This window comes from Zea mays, chromosome 9 (genome assembly GCF_902167145.1).
Source record: "Zea mays cultivar B73 chromosome 9, Zm-B73-REFERENCE-NAM-5.0, whole genome shotgun sequence".
NCBI lineage: Eukaryota > Viridiplantae > Streptophyta > Magnoliopsida > Poales > Poaceae > Zea > Zea mays.
Window position 1 is genome coordinate 121089155 of NC_050104.1, and position 16728 is coordinate 121105882.

The 16728-nt window shown below is 42.3% G+C and overlaps 1 protein-coding gene across 7 annotated transcripts; it reads left to right on the plus strand.

Moving 5' to 3' along the window:
* Positions 1-821: 821 nt before the first annotated feature.
* LOC100382533 (uncharacterized) lies at positions 822-16227 on the plus strand. 7 transcript variants are annotated; one of them, XM_020543763.2, is made up of 17 exons: positions 822-1214; positions 2049-4141; positions 4261-4434; positions 6716-7134; positions 7209-7422; positions 7499-7574; positions 7902-7954; positions 8032-8142; positions 8228-9772; positions 9852-9961; positions 10485-10584; positions 10698-10875; positions 12633-12703; positions 13678-13799; positions 13906-14766; positions 15642-15732; positions 15848-16227. In XM_020543763.2, the coding sequence occupies exons 2-17, from the start codon at positions 2059-2061 to the stop codon at positions 15868-15870; spliced, it is 6231 nt and encodes a 2076-aa protein (XP_020399352.1). In that variant the 5' UTR covers positions 822-1214; positions 2049-2058; the 3' UTR covers positions 15871-16227. The 7 variants fall into 7 exon arrangements, with proteins under 7 accessions (XP_020399352.1, XP_020399353.1, XP_020399354.1 ...); XM_020543764.3 differs by having other exon boundaries at positions 827-1214; positions 7487-7574; positions 9867-9961; XM_020543765.2 differs by having other exon boundaries at positions 827-1214; positions 9867-9961.
* The last annotated feature ends 501 nt before the right edge of the window (positions 16228-16728 follow it).

The window sequence follows — 16728 nt, forward strand, 5'->3', positions numbered from 1 at the left end:
TTGTTTAGCCTCGAGTTTATATACCTATGTTTAATATCCTGCTTTGATATAACATTAGCTTGAAAGACATGACACAAAATATTTGTGGACCTTTATGCTCACATTCTTCTATTTTTTTGCAGCCTTGACAAACCTGCTTTCTGAGAGATGATGACTTTCCTTTTGTGGATGTACATCTTAGTCGCCTCTGCAGATGGACATCTTTATCGCTTTTGTGGGTAGATTGTTTCGCTGGCTTTTTGTGGATTGAATGACTCTCCACTTGTAGTAGTGTAATGTTTATGTACCTAGCTGTCTAGATTGTATCGGCCAAGAGACCGCTACCAGTACCTTGTATATACATCTCGTTTAGTTGCCTGCCCCCCGCTGTGTCAGGTAGACATAGACTTGGATTATGTAGTCTTCTTCTGGACCAGTTTCCAGCTAGAACAAGCCTCAGCGTCATGCTATGATCCGTGTTTTAGTGTGGTGCTGCAACTATAATGTGGATTATTTTCAGGCTATCTATGTTCTGTTAAGTACCTTCTTTCTTGCTTGTCAAATTAAAAAAATTATTATAAATTTAGTCATTATTCACTTAATATTTTTTCAGTGCCGGATAGAGCGCCCGCAAGGGCGCCGTCTGATCCAGTGAGTTTTTTTCACGTGCAAGCCGCCGCTTCGTGTCCTCGCCTCCTCGGCTTCGGCGGACCAACCCAGACCTAAAACTGAAAGCCACTCCAGTCCCAGGCTCTCAAGGCCTGTTTGATTGACGGCTGAAAAATGCTGCCTGAGCCAGGCAGCCCAGGCCCTCCAAACATGCCATCGAAGAAGCCCCAATCACCCGATCCAGTCCCAATCACCCGATCCAGCTGTGCGCAAGTTACTGGTGTGCCCGGTGCGCGGGCCGCGTACATCCTGCACAGCCGAACCACAAAGCCCCCCACCCGACCATGGACCACCAGTCCACCGCAAGGCACACTCCTGTCTCCACCCTGCTCCGCTCTTTGCTCCCGCTCCCGCTCCCGCTCGCCTACGCTACTTGCCGTTCATCGCCGGCCACAGCCTCTGCCCCCGCCGCTTAGAGTTCGCCTCCGTCGCTGCTGCAGGAGCTAGGGTTTCCGGCGCCGGGCGCCGGGGTATGAGCATCCGCCGCCGCCGCCCTGCAGGATCTAAGGTTTCGACGACTCCGCTCACTGATGGAGGGTGGTAGAAGGGCGAGCGAGTCCCTCTCGGTACTTTCCCATTCCTCCTTATATTTTTCTTCTTCACGCGACGTGCCTCGTTTTTGTGCCGCAGGGTACGAGGCAAGTAGTGGCTCGCCCGGGTCGCGCGCGCAGCTTGGTGGGTTAGGGTTTGGGATGGGTGGCACTTGATATTGTTTTCGGGTAGTTTTGAAGGCGTAGTTACGAATTCCTGCTTGACTCTGGGAATTGGGATTTGGAGCCTTTTGTTTTCAGTAGCCTCATGTGTTTTTTTTGCGGTCAGACTGGTTTGGGGCTTGGTTCAAGTTCAATCCGACCGCTGTAAATTACAGCTTTACTTGCTTAGAGTAATGTTTTGCTGGGAGTTTAGTGCTAGCGAGCTCATGGTCCTGAGGTCAAAGTGCACCACACGTGTTCTATTCATGGGACAGGAGGGAGTACGGTCTTAGTTGACTGAGAATGTTCTGCTAGCAAATGTAGAATTTGTACTTCCCTTTTGGCTATTTTAAAACAGCCACACCAGTCTTTATGGTTCAGTCAGTACTGCAATTTTGGTGCGGGTTATTTGTTATACAACAAGCATCATTACTTTGTACTAGGTGGCAGTCTTGTAGAGTCGTCTGAGATGCTGCCTACTGCCTTAAATTTCTCACGTACACTGATACACACTCACACATGATGTTGTTTGTTGCAATGATGTTCACACATCCGTGGCCGTCTGAGTACTTTTGCTCCCATATATGAATTATGTTATATATAAATATGATGCTCCAATATATTTAGCTTGCTTGCTGCAAAGTTGCTGATTTATGTTTGACTTGTTGGAACTTTGACTTTATATGTTTTGAACTCTCTATTTTGCAGGCATACACCCATGGACCATGACGATACTGATTTTCAGAGCCAAAATTTTCAACTAGCTGGTGTAGGAAGTAGCAAATTCCCATCAGGTTTGCGACCATTTGCACTGCCAAAACTTGATATCGAGGACCAACTACAAGGCCATCTTCGATTTGATAATTTGATAGATTCAGAAGCATTTTTCAGCGTACAAGGGCACGAGAATAGCTGGATTGAGGTTCTGTCCACTGGAAGCAGTGTTGTTGATTTTAGCTCTAGCGCAGCTGAATCTTGCTCGATATCTAAAACTAATAATGTCTGGTCAGAGGCAACGTCCACAGAATCTGTCGAAATGCTATTGAAATCAGTGGGAGGAAATGAGACAACTGGTAACATGGACAGTAATGCTCACCTTCAGTTAATTGGTATGGACAGTCAAACTGATCAATCGAGTGTTCATCCTAAATCTAGTACCTCCCCGACAGATAGTACTGTAGTGCCAACTGAGAAAGATCAGTCTTGGAGCACTCATTCTAGAATGACTGCTGACCTTTCAAACACTGAGTCTCAGCTTGAACATTTTGTGCCTTTCTTACTGGACAAGAAAGCTGCGCAGGCAGCAGATTCTGTTGCTGAGAAGTGCCTTACAGGTGAGAAGTTGTCCTCTTCAAACAACACACCAGGAAGCTGCCCAACTGTTGGCAACTATTTTGGGGCAGGCCATGATGATAATTCTTTGGACAAATTTAATGTACCCTCAGCTGAAGTAGATTCAAAGAAATTGAATAATGAATCTTTCCCAGAGTTGGCTCCCCTGCAGAACATATATACTGATTCATATCACTTCAAGAAAGATATTAAAGAATCTGAGGCTGTTGTTACTCCTCAAGATTCGAAGTTTTGCCATATCAATGAAAATAAAGTTGAAGGTGGACTACAAGAACTGCAAAATTTGTCATGTGCTGGTCAGTCCTTGGGCGCTGTAAACTTGTCCAGTCCACCAAGCAATGAAACTCTATTGTCAAAAAGTTCTGATGGATTACTAGAAGCCATCACAAATCCAGTTAAGATGCTGCACAGGAGCGATGATACTTGCCATAAAGTGAACATCACTCTTCAACCATCTTTTTTAGCAGTGCAACATGGAACTGAAGGCCTGAAAAGTTCAGTTCACAGGAGCAATGAGCTTGTTGTTAAGGAGTTTAGTATTGGTTCAAATTCTCTTATCTCTCACCAATCTGAGGCAGACCCAAGAAATTCTAATCCACATCCTGTCAGTTCTGTGTCTCCCAAAAGTAAAATTACCGATGCCACTTGTGTTCCTGAAGAAACAAACAACACTGAAACGAATAGTACAAACACCTGCTATACATATGATGAATCAAAACATGTAGTGCTGGAGTACAATCAAGGTTCTGTTGACAAGCTAAAAAGTGGTGACATGGGAGAAAAGGCAACTGGGGAGGAAATACCAGCAGTTTCAGGGAGCATTGAGCAAATGATAGAAAATTATCATGAAGAAAATGCTACTGGTACATCCAACAATAAGGTTGGCCTTTCCGACAGTATTGCACCTGAAAACTGTGCAGCTGACACTTTGAATGCTTCAGAGGAACCAAACAGTCCTTCGTTAAATCATGAGAGGTCATTTGAGGAACACGAATTGCCTGCTTTAGGAGAGGAGCCTAAAAGCACAAATTTACTCCTTTCTACTTCTGGGTTTCAAGAGAAAATTTCAGCATCAGTGATCAGTTCTAGCAGTGGTGTCATGCCTACCATTGTTACTGACAACGTTGCTACTTCTGAGGATAATAATGGTTGTTCAATAGGTGTTTCTTCTGTTGATTCTTCTGTTTTACTAGACGAAAAGGATTTGAGAACGTCCACAGTGAATAATGAGGAGCCATTCAAGGAAGGCACTAAATCTGCTTTAGGAGATCAAGAAAACGATGGTATTTCTCCTGGCTCTGAACAAGGAGGGGAAATGCCAGCTGTGCCCATGGATTCAAACATTGCCGTTTATAGTGATACTGTTTCTGCTACAGAAAAGGAGAAATACAAGGACCATCCTAATTCTTTGGGTAGTTTGACCACAGGAGGAACCCAGGATAAATCAGGTGAGCCTTTTGTATTTTTCCTCCTATCATGGCCTGAGTTTGTTGGGCATATTTCTAATTATCTTGTGCATTTTGAGCTTATTTTACTTGCAAAACTGATAACGCTGGGATTTTTTCAGGTAACCATCCAGATGCTCTTTCACTGAAATGCCAGACTGGTAGATCTTCAATACATACAGATCTTATAGATCCAACCACGGCACCTATGTTAGGTATCCCAACTGGAAAGGTGGCTGAAAAGATAGTAAAAACTCCACTGAATGCAAGTGATGATTTGAATGCACATATGCAAGGTCAGTTGTTTGTGCTAGCACATTGTCAATGCAGTTATTTTCATTCTTTTCACCAGTTTGAAGCAGAAAAATAGATGTTTCAATTTTAGCACATTTATGGTCTATCATGCATGCATCACAATGTCTTCCCTAACATGTGCCAGCCTGCCAGGTGCACAATAGGTCATGTGCCAGGCTTATCTTAGTTATTATGGTGCCACCTATGTTGTATTATCACCTTTTTGACCTGTCTAATGTGCATGTTGGGCTTCAGGAGCGGAAAAAGTTGATGGTTAGTGACTTTAATCCCCAATATGAGTAAAGTAACTTAGGGGGTGTTTGGGACCGCTTCACTTTACGAAATCTAGCTTAGCTCCAATGTTTTCAAGTCGGACGATTTGCTGGTCGTTCTGGCTGACCGACTAGGGCGATTAATCGTGATTGGTCCAAACCGACTTGGACGATCAATCGTGACTAATCGCGATTAATCAGACGACTTGAAAACATTGCTTAGCTCCATAAATCTGTACCCAAACATTGCTAGCTTGACCGGCTCAGCTTCACAAAAAATGGTGAAGTTGGGGTTTGTTGAAGTGTATAAGTGAATAAACTACCTTCTCCCATTAGCTTAAGCTTTTGGGTTGACCTTGTTAGTTCGTCTACTCTAACATGGTATCAAAGCCAGAGGTCTCGAGTTCGAATCCTGACAAAGGCTTTATTTGTGCCTCCACCTATTTATTTTCACGTTTGCGCCTTTCTCTCTGGCTGCACGTCAGTGGGGGTGTTGAAGTGTATAAGTGGAAAAACTACCTTCTTCCACCAGCTTAAGCTTTTGGGTTGAACTGGTTAGTGCGTCCATTCTAACATGGTATCAAAGCCAGAGGTCTCGAGTTCGAATGCTGGCAGAGACTTTATTTGTGCCTCCACCCATTTATTTCCACGTTTGCACCTTTATCTCTGGCTGTGTTTGCGCCTTTTTCTCTAGTTGCACGTGAGTGGGGGTGTTGGAGTGTATAAGTGGATAAACTAACTTCTCCCATTAGTTTAAGCTTTTGGTTGAACTGGTTAGTGTGTCCACTCTAACAGGGTTAACTTCACTTTTTTTATAAAGCAACAAACGGGGTGCTTCACATACGCTATTTTTCAATAACCTCGTGAAGTTAAGAGGTAATTACCCACCATTGCCACCGATTAAAAAAACATTCGTTCTTTTTTCCTCCCGTTCCTCATTTTGCACGTAGTACACCTTTCCCTTTCTCTGTTCTCTGCATCTTCATGGATATGCCGGCCCTAGACGCCGTCGTCGCCAAGCATAAGACCACGCCGGAGCTCGCTGAGGACACCGCAAGCCTCGGCACGGGAATGGTTGTGTTCGACGCCTACGCTGGAGGAGTCCCCACGGCCGCAGGGACCGTACGTGCGACCGACCGGACGGGCGTAGGCTTCGCCGGTGGCTGCCTGGCTCACCTGGCGCAGCAGCATCCCTCGGCGCAGCTCTGCTTGGGCTCGACGCCTGTGCTAAAGGCGTGTCGGTAGTGGCAGAGACTCCGTGCGCGGTCAGGCGAGGCATCGACGCGGCGGCTTCCCTTGGAGTGGAGGGTGGTGGTGTGGCTGTGGCCGCTGTAGAACAGGCTCCGCGCAGTCGGCCGAGGCTGGAGTGCTGGACACAGCCGCTGCCTGCGTTGGTGCACCCAGCCGTGGAAATGGTTAACTAAAGGTTACCTAGCAATCAGTGTCATTTCATAGTTCAGATTACTAGGTTTCTCAAACTCTATCATGTACGGAGTACAGGAGCATGCACATTTTGAATATTTCTTTATGAGAGGAAATGGACTACTCGGTCAGTCAAGAGTATAGTTGACATTTTATAAAAAGTCAGTTATCTTTTAAACTTTAATCAAATGTATATATTATAAATATTTATAGTATGGCATATAAACAATACATATATATATATATATATATATATATATATATATATATATATATATATATATATATATATATATATATATATATATATATATATATGATGTATGTTATTTTTTACTAATATTTCATAAAAACATGTAAATAAAACAGTTTCATATATCATTCAAGGGTACAAGGGATTTTCCTTAGATTGGGAGTTGGAATGATAGACACATCTATGTAAAGCTGGTATCCTCAGCATACTCTATTATGCTTTCTGTAGAGCTGGAACAAAAGCCTTTGGTCTATATATTAAGTGTTGTAAGCATTGCTAACGTAGACACTAACTGTTGCCAATGCAAAGTAACATCTTTTTTTTTGTTGGGTACAGACATAGTGTTAAATCATGGTACGGATTGTAGTCCTGGTACTGTGACATCCCAAGGAAAGGAAGGCTCAAGCTTGCTGGAACCTGGTAATGGTATCTGCACTGGGGTTACATGCGGATCCCCTTCAGTGATTAGTTGCGCTGAATCGTTTCCCCAAGGTGGTGGAAATGGCAGCAATGATTTACTTGATCACACACTATGTGGGCAATCTGAGGATCCTAAAGACCGTGGGGCCTCAGCTGATGCTACTCAGAGATCAAAACAATGCTGTACCAGAAACATGAAATCTGCTCCTGGTTCTGAGGAGACTAGTGCAGCAGGAGGTGATAGAAGCTTTTCATTTGAGGTGGGAGCTCCACCCAATGTTGCTGAGAAAGCACATAGCTCTGTTTGGAGTCCTTTTCATTTGAAGAGTACTGAGGTCTCTCTCTCTCCCTCTGTGTGTGTGCGTGCGCGTATGACATATATTAACATGGTTTTGCATCCAAATTTTAGACGGTCACAGAAAATCTTCAAGCTGGAAGTTCTTTGAAGGATACTAGTGATGATAGTAAGAAAACATCTACTATAGATGCTTGTAAAGAACAACTATCAGAAAGGAAAGTGGCTGAAAGTTCTGGGGGCAGCCCCCCAGACAACTCTAATATAGGCGGCAGCATTAAGAGCAGAAGTTCGCCACCGCAGCAGCATCCAATCCCTGAGTGTTCTGGTATGCAAACCTCCTATATTTTGACAGTCCAAAGCTATTAAAAAATTAAACTTGAATATTTCAGTTTCTTCTGCAGATTTAGTGAATTTTCCATTCACAGAGGCACAGCATTTGCAGCTACGCGCACAAATATTTGTTTATGGAGCTCTTATGTGAGTTACAATTCTCTTTAAGTTACTCTTATCCCAATATAATAAACCCATATATAGCCTTATTATCTCACACGAACCAACTATAAATACATGACAAACTCCAATGTACATTTTACCTTATTCCTCCATTTCGCCCCCTTCTTAATTGCACCCTAACCGGTGCAGCAGACCTGTCACCTATCTTTAACTCTAGCAGTAAGCGACGAGCAATAGTGCCATTGTACCCCTTACCTTAATTCTTGTGCCCAACAAAATTGATGATATTTGGGCTTGGTTGGAGTATTTATTTATAAATGTAGATACTATAAGGTATTTTTCTTTGAACAGTCAAGGAACGCCACCAGGAGAGGCTTACATGGTGGCAGCTTTTGGAGAACCTGGTTTGTCTGGTTTCACTGTTTAATGTAGTCATCTGCCGTCCTCTATGTATCTTATAGATTTTGTGTTTCTTGAACAGTAAGTGGTGGCAAACCTACATGGGAGGCTGCTTGGCGAGCTGCATTTGAAAGATTTCAGTATCAAAAATCACTTTGTATCAGTTTAGAGACCCCCACAAGTTCGCGTATAGGTAATTATATGAATGAAGAATGATAGTGGAGCGATATCTGCCAGACATTTTTTTCTCTATTTTTTCTGACCAGACGAGTTTTCAGGTAGTACTGTGCCTGAGAAAGCTAGCAAGGGTACATCAATTACATCTGTGCCAGCTAGCAAAAGAGGTGGCAAAATTGTGGCGCCAGCACATCCTGCTGTAACCCTACACTCCCCAACTTCTAACATACCTTTTGGTAGTTCTACATTTAACCTGCAGCGAGGCACTCATCTGGATTTTAGCCAGGCAGTGTCACCATTTGCATATAATTCACACATGAGACATCTGTCTCCCGGTGTTGCCCCCTGGTATACTCAGAGCCCTGGTCCACGTTCTGCACCCTGGTTGATTTCACCACAAAACTTAATATTTGATTCATCGATGCAACCAGCTATTCCTACAAATGAAACTGCAAATGGGGCGTCATCCAAAAATATATCCATTTCACATACTGTTTCATCTGGTGTAGTTCTTCCCAGTCCAGCACCTTCTATTGTTTCTTCTCCAACAGCAGTTGTGAATGATGGAAAACAGAAGGCTGTTTCTAGCTCTAAGTGTGGCACCACATCACAAAAGCCAAGAAAAAGAAAGAAAGCTTCAGTAAGTCCAGAACAGCAACCTGTCATTGCTTCTCCTCAGCTCAAAATGGACATGCCGTCTTTTACTCCTGCCATTAAGCACACAGCAGGATTTGCCTTATCCGGTAGCAAGCTTGTTCCTAAGACGGGTGAGATTGCCTCTGAACCTAACTACCAGGTCACTGGTGGTATGGATAGTGAGCAAAGAATCATCTTTTCAGAAAAGATCCGTTGTGCAGTAGAACAATCAACTGCACAGGCTAAAGGTGCAAGCCTTGACTCAATGGAGGCAGTTAAGCACAAGGAAGGCGTATGGAGCAATCTATCCACAATCTCAAGAAACAAGTTATCTCCAGAGGTCGAAGAGAAGCTTACCTCAGTTGCAGCAGCTGCTGAAGCAGCAGTTTCTGTTGCAAAGGCAGCTGCAGAAGCTGCCAAGATGGCGTCAGAGGCTGCATTGCAGGCGAAAATAATGGCAGAGGAAACTCTTAGCTCTTTTACATCTGTAATGTCCATGCATCACGAAGTTGGTCAATCTGATGTCATTAGTAGTCCACTGATCTTGTCAAGTTCAACACCAGCATCATCCCTGAAAATTAAGGACAAGAGTCATGCCCCAGGTTCCATCATTTCTGTGGCACGGGAGGCTGCTAGAAAGAGGGTTGAAGAGGCATCTGCAGCTGCAAAACGTGCTGAAAACTTGGATGCCATATTGAAAGCTGCAGAGCTTGCCGCGGAGGCTGTGTTCAGGGCAGGAACCATTATTGGAATGGGAGAACCACTACCTTTTACCCTAAGAGAGCTTTTGGAAGCAGGGCCAAATGGCTATTGGAAGTCTGCAAGTGTAAGGAATAAATCTGGAAGTGGTAATGATAATCTAGTAACAGAAACATTGGAGGTAGATGCACCTGCTAACCCTAGCAAATCTGGCAGAAAGCGTGGTCGGAAACCTAAATATGATCAAGCACTACCGAATTCAGAGCCATTTTCAAACTGCAAAGAATTACAGCCATATGGAATACACTCAGGTAAAGTTACAATTAGCTTTTGGCATATCAAGACCAGTGTTCACTTTCAACTCATTTACCTTCTGTTTGGCTAATGTAGGACATGGGGTTGTAGGAAATGTTCCTGTCACTGTGCCAATGGATGGTACCAATGTTACATCACCAATAAGCATTGTCTGGAATGGCATTGAAAAGGGATCTGCAGTTGAGGTCAGTTTCTTTGGTTGGATTGGATGTGGTTCTCCTTTGTCCCTTCTGACATGATGAAGATCATAGAGTGGTGTCTCTGGACTCTGGATTCTGGGCCTTTTGCTATTCATTTTCTTATAGTATGTACTCTACGGTATTCATTGATCCTTGTTTCCTGATTATTGTGTCGTACATTGATCCAATCTCCCCAATTACATCCACATCAGTATTCAATATAGTAAAAATCAGAAAATGCTAGTACCTCAACCTTTTCATGTTAATATGTTGGTAATGGTTATAAAAACATATTTGAGTCCGTATGACAAATCTATTTTGTTTGATGTGCATCACTTTAAAACTACTGATACTGAAAATATGGAGTACTTTGTCACCCTACGTTTTAAGATGCTAATGACATCTTCAAAATTTTACCTATTCTGTTTCTGTACTAGTGTTTGTCAGCCTTGCTGTGGTCTTGTCTGATTTGCCACCTCAATTCTTATGGCAACCTTTTTACAGTGTTACTTCATTTTGTTTTTGATAGGTTTTATCTGACAAGGTTGGGTTTGGAGTAGCTTGGTTTTCTGCTAAGGTTATTGATATAAATGAAAATAATGCTTTTGTCAGCTATGACAACCACAATGGTGAGTATCCATTCATTGACCTGCATATCAACATTTTGGTGATGCTCCTTCCATAGTGTCGTTCCATGTTTGACTTTTTCGCAGTTATTCATTCAGTTGATCTTTTTTTTCAGGAACTGGTCCTCGTGAAGAATGGGTGCCATTGAGACAAGAGGGGGATAAGCCGCCTCAGATACGTCTTGCACACCCTGCTACCCTCTCCAAATTCAAAACTAGGAAACGGCGCAGGGAAACAGCAGGCAGTTGTTTATGGGTCATTGGAGATCATGTAGACGCATGGGTCAATAATTGGTATGCTATTCAGTGTTCTATATGATGTTCATGGAAAATCCTATGCTATTTGCCAGCCAGGAACAGTGTAGTTGTTAGATTACTGTTCTTAGCCAAGCAGTTGAAGAATGTACGGAAAAGCTAATGCTCATCTAAAAAGCTTGGTTTTATTCTTTTCAGCACAACTATCTAGTAATTCTGGACATTCTCCATTTTGCTAATTTGAGATGGAAATGCATAGAACCAGCATCCCACACTTTTTTTCTTCTAAAAGTGGTCTTAAAACTTTTTTTCAATTTTCAACTAATGCTTTGCCTATATTTGGTTCTATGATATGATGAACTTAGCGAGAATGAGAATTTGATGTGAGGACACAGAGACACATGAAATTTTGTTTACTCGATGTACTTGCATTTGGGACCAAATTTCTTTCTATTCTATTTTCTTTGTCTGTTAGCAAGGTTATAAAGGTGTCGCCTAGTTGACTCTTAAGCGTCGCCTAGGCGGTAAGGCGAGCCGGGGACATAAGGCGTCCTCCTCGCCTTGCTCTGGAGCGTAAAGCAGGCGGGAGCTGCAGCGCGGCGGCGGCGGCTGGGAGAGAGGGAGAAGCGGGGAGAGAGAGGACTGGGAGAGGGGAGAGAGGGAGGGGCTGGTGGCCTGGTGCGGTTGGAGAGGAGGGAGGCGCTGGTGCGTCTGGGAGAGAGGGAGAAGCGGGGAGAGAGGGCTGGGAGAGGGGAGAGAGGGAGACAGCTGGAGAGGGAATAAATGGGCTTGACCTAAGTTTAATGGGCTAGCTGGGCTGTTTTTTTCTTTTCTTTATTAATATTTTTGTCCTAAACACTTTCTCAAATATCAATATTTAATCTATTTTAAATATATTTAAGACCTCGCCTCGCCTTGCACTTTACCGCTTAAAAGGTAAAAAAGGGGGGGGGGGGGGGGTTAGTCGCCTTACCATGACGCCTAAGCGGTAAGGCGATCGGGGTCACCTTGCCGCAAGAGTAAGGCGAGGGTAGGAGACGGTGGCGGCACGGGAAGAGGCGTCAGCGACGCAGGGAAGAGGCGGTGGCGGCGTCGCGTGTGTCCTCCCCCCCTCTCTCTGGCGAGAGGGAGTCATTTATCAGAATATATAGCCAACTATGGTTTATATGCATAAGGTACCTTAATATAGTCTATAACAAGCTTTATGATGTTGCTATGTCATATATAGCCAACTAAAAGCCTACTCATATAGTAACCCTTCCATGATATAAGCTATGCATTTAATATTTGCTCCATATCTTTGGCTAACAAAGTGTCTTGGAGTCTATGAGCAGCCCACTTTCAGCTGGCTACTAGTGAGCAAGCAGTCCGCTTTCTTTCTCTCTCCGTTTCTCTTTCTTCCACATCACCAAAAATCTGACATGGCATCTTTTGCAGCCCGCTTACATCACCTTATTGTACTTGCTCTTATAGTGGTTGGTTTGTTATTGAAGTTTACACATCTTTGAAACCATCCAACATTCCAACCTCTAATGAGCTTGGTTCTCAGTTATTTTAAAGTAAGATTGTGGATTTAATCGTTGACCAATGTCCAATGTCTTATTGGAGGTTTTGTGTAAATTCCTAAGCTAAATTGGTAAGGTATTACCTATATCTGATTAGCTGCGCCACCGTTTTTCTTTTGCTTGTCTCATGAATTACAGCTTAAATTGCTGCTTGATGCGAGTTCACTATTTGTTGTGGTAACAGTGTTCTTAGGTTTATCATCCACTTTATCTGATACTTGTTTCTTTCAGCTGTTGGCGAGAGGGAGTTATTTCTCAGAATTATGAGACTGACGAGACGAAATATGTTGTACATTTTTCAGGTATTTTTTGCAGCCACTATCCCCTGTCACCCATTTTCTCCTTTTGCATTGGTTTGAACATTTTTAGGAACTTAATAGGCTAGAAACAGTAGTTTGCCATTCATCACTGCTCTACTGGTAGTCTGGTATTGATGTGAGAGCAGGCAGTGCCATTGAATTTTTAAAATTGGCAGAACTAATATTCCTTGTACATCAAACAGGATTAATATAACAAACTATTTTAGTAATTTATGTTTTTTAAAGCGAAAACAACACAGCTTATGAAATTCTTGTTCATTCTCCTCCACCCATGGCCGAAACATTGTCGATTAGTATCCTGGTGTTTCTACATGCCCAGGCACCTGAGTTAGTGAGTTATCCTTTAGCTTCTTAAGTTCTGTGTAATCTTCAGAAGAGTCCTGACCCTCTTCCCCATCTGTATGTTGGTCCATCATCTGCAATTTGGAGGCTGCACATTGCTATAGCTCGAGTATCTGTGCAATTACTTTTACTCGTCTGCACTACCTGCAACACTCTAGAAATTAGGTCACCGACCCATCATTCATTAGGTACACAATATGTTTCAATCACCTTATCTAAGATCACATAGATTTCCCCACCAAATAACTTTGGCAGTATCATTGCAAATGAGAAGGCACATGATATTTTCTTGTTCTTGATTAATAAGCATGGTGGGCATCCACCTTTTTTGTATAGCCAATTATCATATGAAATCAATTGATTTTGGGAAAAATGTAAATGAAGAATAAACCAGAAACCTCAAAATACATAGAACAAACCAGTTTATTACTATGGCGGGGCTGGGTGAGGGTAGGGGCATAGCTCTGGTCAATGCAATTATGCCTCTGAGGCACTTGAGCTAAAACTGCTATTTTATTTTGTTTTTACAGAATTTATGGTTTGTTTATTATTTTTTAACTGTCTTGATGTATTGTAATGTGTGGTCTTCATTGAACCTTGTTATTCATTTCCAGTTGGAGGTGGTGGTGAATCCTTAGTAGTTGATGCTTGGAGTCTTCGTCCATCACGTGTTTGGAAAGATGTTCAATGGATAGAGTGGTCCCGTGCAAGAGAAAGGAAATCCAAGTCTAATAAGGTTGCTTTTTTTTTTTACTTTCTAGACTTGTTATCTTTTACTCTGTAGCTAAGATTCAACGTTCTGCGTTTGCTCAATGACTGAATTGCAATTCCTATGGTCTTAGGGCGATTCACCTCTTGAGAAACGCCAAAAGACAGACTTGCTTCAAGCAGGTGGCAATCTATCTGTTGTTGACGAAACGGGAGGATCTTCAAAGGACAAGAATACAAACAATGCAAAAAAATCGGATGAACTAAAGACATTGTCTTTGTCTCAGGGGGAAATTGTTTTCAACATTGGGAAGAGTGTAGTTGAGAACAAATCTGATGCTCTTGCATTCAAACGGCCTGGATTACAGAAAGAAGGATCAAAGGTTGTCTATGGTGTTCCAAAACATGGAAAGAAGAAGTTTATGGAAGTAAGCAAACATTATTACGCAGGCCAGTTTGACAAGATTTCTGAGGGTAATGCATCTAACAGATTTGTGAAACATCTGGTGACGCAATTGCCAAGGGAACGTGAAAATGATTCCAAAGTTGATCCTATTAGAGGAAGGAGAGTGGGTGAGACGAGGTCTAGATTACCTAAACCTACGAAGTCTCAGAGCGTTCGAGCTAGCAGTGCTCCTGGAAATGATTCCTTCCCCATGCATGTTCAGAATACTTGTGTTTCTCAAAGGAGTTTTGGTTTTGCGGGAAGTTCGACAAGCACTTCCAACAATGAAAAGTCCACTTCAGAAAAAAATAATCCTGCGCTTGGTGTGGGCTTTAGAACTGAAGTTCCTTCTGTTTCTGAACTGCAAACTGCATCTACTGTTCCTACTAATCGAGCTAAAAAGAAATACATTCCCACTGTTAGCAACATAAACAGAAGTATACTCAATACCTCTGAAAAGGCAAATTCTGATTCTGGTGAACCCCGAAGGACTACTTCTGATTCTACCGAACCCAGACGGTCTAACAGGCGAATTCAACCAACTTCAAGGGTAAGTACAAGAACTTATCTATGTTGCAACCCCTGTTCTTAAGGCGTCGCCTAGACGTCCAGGCGGAGGTCCAACGCCTAGGCCTCTTGCCCGCCTACCTCGCCTAGGCGCCGCCTAGGCGTCCAGGCGGTGGTTCAACGCCTTTGCTCGCCTTACCGCTTTAAAAACCATGGTTGTAACACATTTATGTTAATCTGGACATTGCCTTTGAAGTCCTTTGTGTCATTGTCTCATTGAGTTTAGTAGTATACACTTTATTTCACTAATTGTTTACTCTGCATAAAATGTAATTTGGCTTCTGAAATACTCTTAGGTCCCGTTTGTTTCGTTGAATTGAATTTCATTCTAATAATTATATAATTTAGATAAAACTAATTAAGTTAATATATTTGTCTATATAATATATTTGTATATTATACTAAATCATAAGAGAGAGATAGTTATACACTAAATTTATGTTATAGAGAAGCAAGTAAATATGCTATAAATTGTACATTAGAAAAGTAGCATGTAAATCTATAGAATCAATTTTCATCTCTCACCCTATAAACTTGAGATAGACTTATATATACACTTGGAAAAGTTATGCTATGTCACATTTAAAAAAAATAGTCTACTCCATTAGTTAAATTCCAATTTCTCAAAATGAAAGGAAACAAACGGGCCCTTAGTTATTCTAGCCTTTTTTATACTCCCTTTTGTTGGACATCTGAGATAGGTTAGTGTTCTTTCTCTGTGCTTGCACGTGGTGCTAGAGTGCGTTGCCTGCTATATAACTTGCTATGTCTACTTATGTTATGCAACTTGCCTGAAATGACCATATCACAATTCTTATTTTAGATGCCTAACTTTTAGTCAAATGTTTTGTGCTACAGTTGCTAGAGGGATTGCAAAGTTCCCTCATAATCTCTAAAGTTCCTGGCGAGAAGGTTCCTAGGAGCAATTACAAAAGTGCATCGTCAAGAGGTACCTCCCCTTATTCCTTTATTTTACTTTACTAGTGTAATCCTTCATTTTCTTTCAGCCTTTGTTTTCTTTTGCTTCTGATGGTCATTCTGTTATGAACTTGGTGTCGAAACAGGGAGAGCTCAATCTCATGGTTGAGTGAAGGCACCACATAGCTACCTTTTGTGGGATACCTCTCGTTGTACATAGCTGCAGCCTTCTAGTACGGAAGCAGGATAGGATTGGAGTAGGAAGTCTTCATTGGAGCACAAGGATTCGGATGTATTATAAACTAGCTTAAGTGAATTCTGTTAACCTTTTCTTTTACTTGCCTGAATCAGACTTTTCCGTGTTGTAGAATAGTCATTAATATCGTAGAAACCTCCTTTTAGTATGTGTGGGTACACCGGGAAAGAAATTGGGTGTGGTTTAAATTTATCCGATAATTTAACATGTGCTGTAGCCTGTGAAAGACAATTTGGTTTGCCAGCGTCGTTTGATCATTCATTCCTTTTCTAAGTCGTCTCCCTTCAGTCGCAAAAGCTGGATCGTGCTCTGCTTGTGTGCCGTTGTGTAGTGAAGTTGTTGTTTGATCGTTTTTTTAAAACGGCCAGCAGTGCTAAATTGCTGGTTTGTTATGATCGTATTGGCGTCATGATCAGTGGTTTTGATGTTGAGGTCTTGGCTACCGATGCATGGGAATCAAAATTTTGGGGCTTTAAGAGCCAAGCCACCAGTCCTGACTATGAGGCCAAAGGCAAACAAATTTAAATTTTCCAGCAAGACTCCTAAGAAACCAGAATCAGAAATGGTGGTTCTAAGTATCAAATTGATCCATCACTTTGCAAGTTCTACTAAAGCAATCAGCATAGCGGAAATACTGCATTTATTTTTCTTAAGTGACTCAACAAGAAAGGTGTTGGTTACCCGTTAAGATTCCTGGAAAGGACCGAAATAGGGCAACATAAATACAGTAACAAGATCTCACCCCCCCCTAATCCATTCAAAAGGATAGAA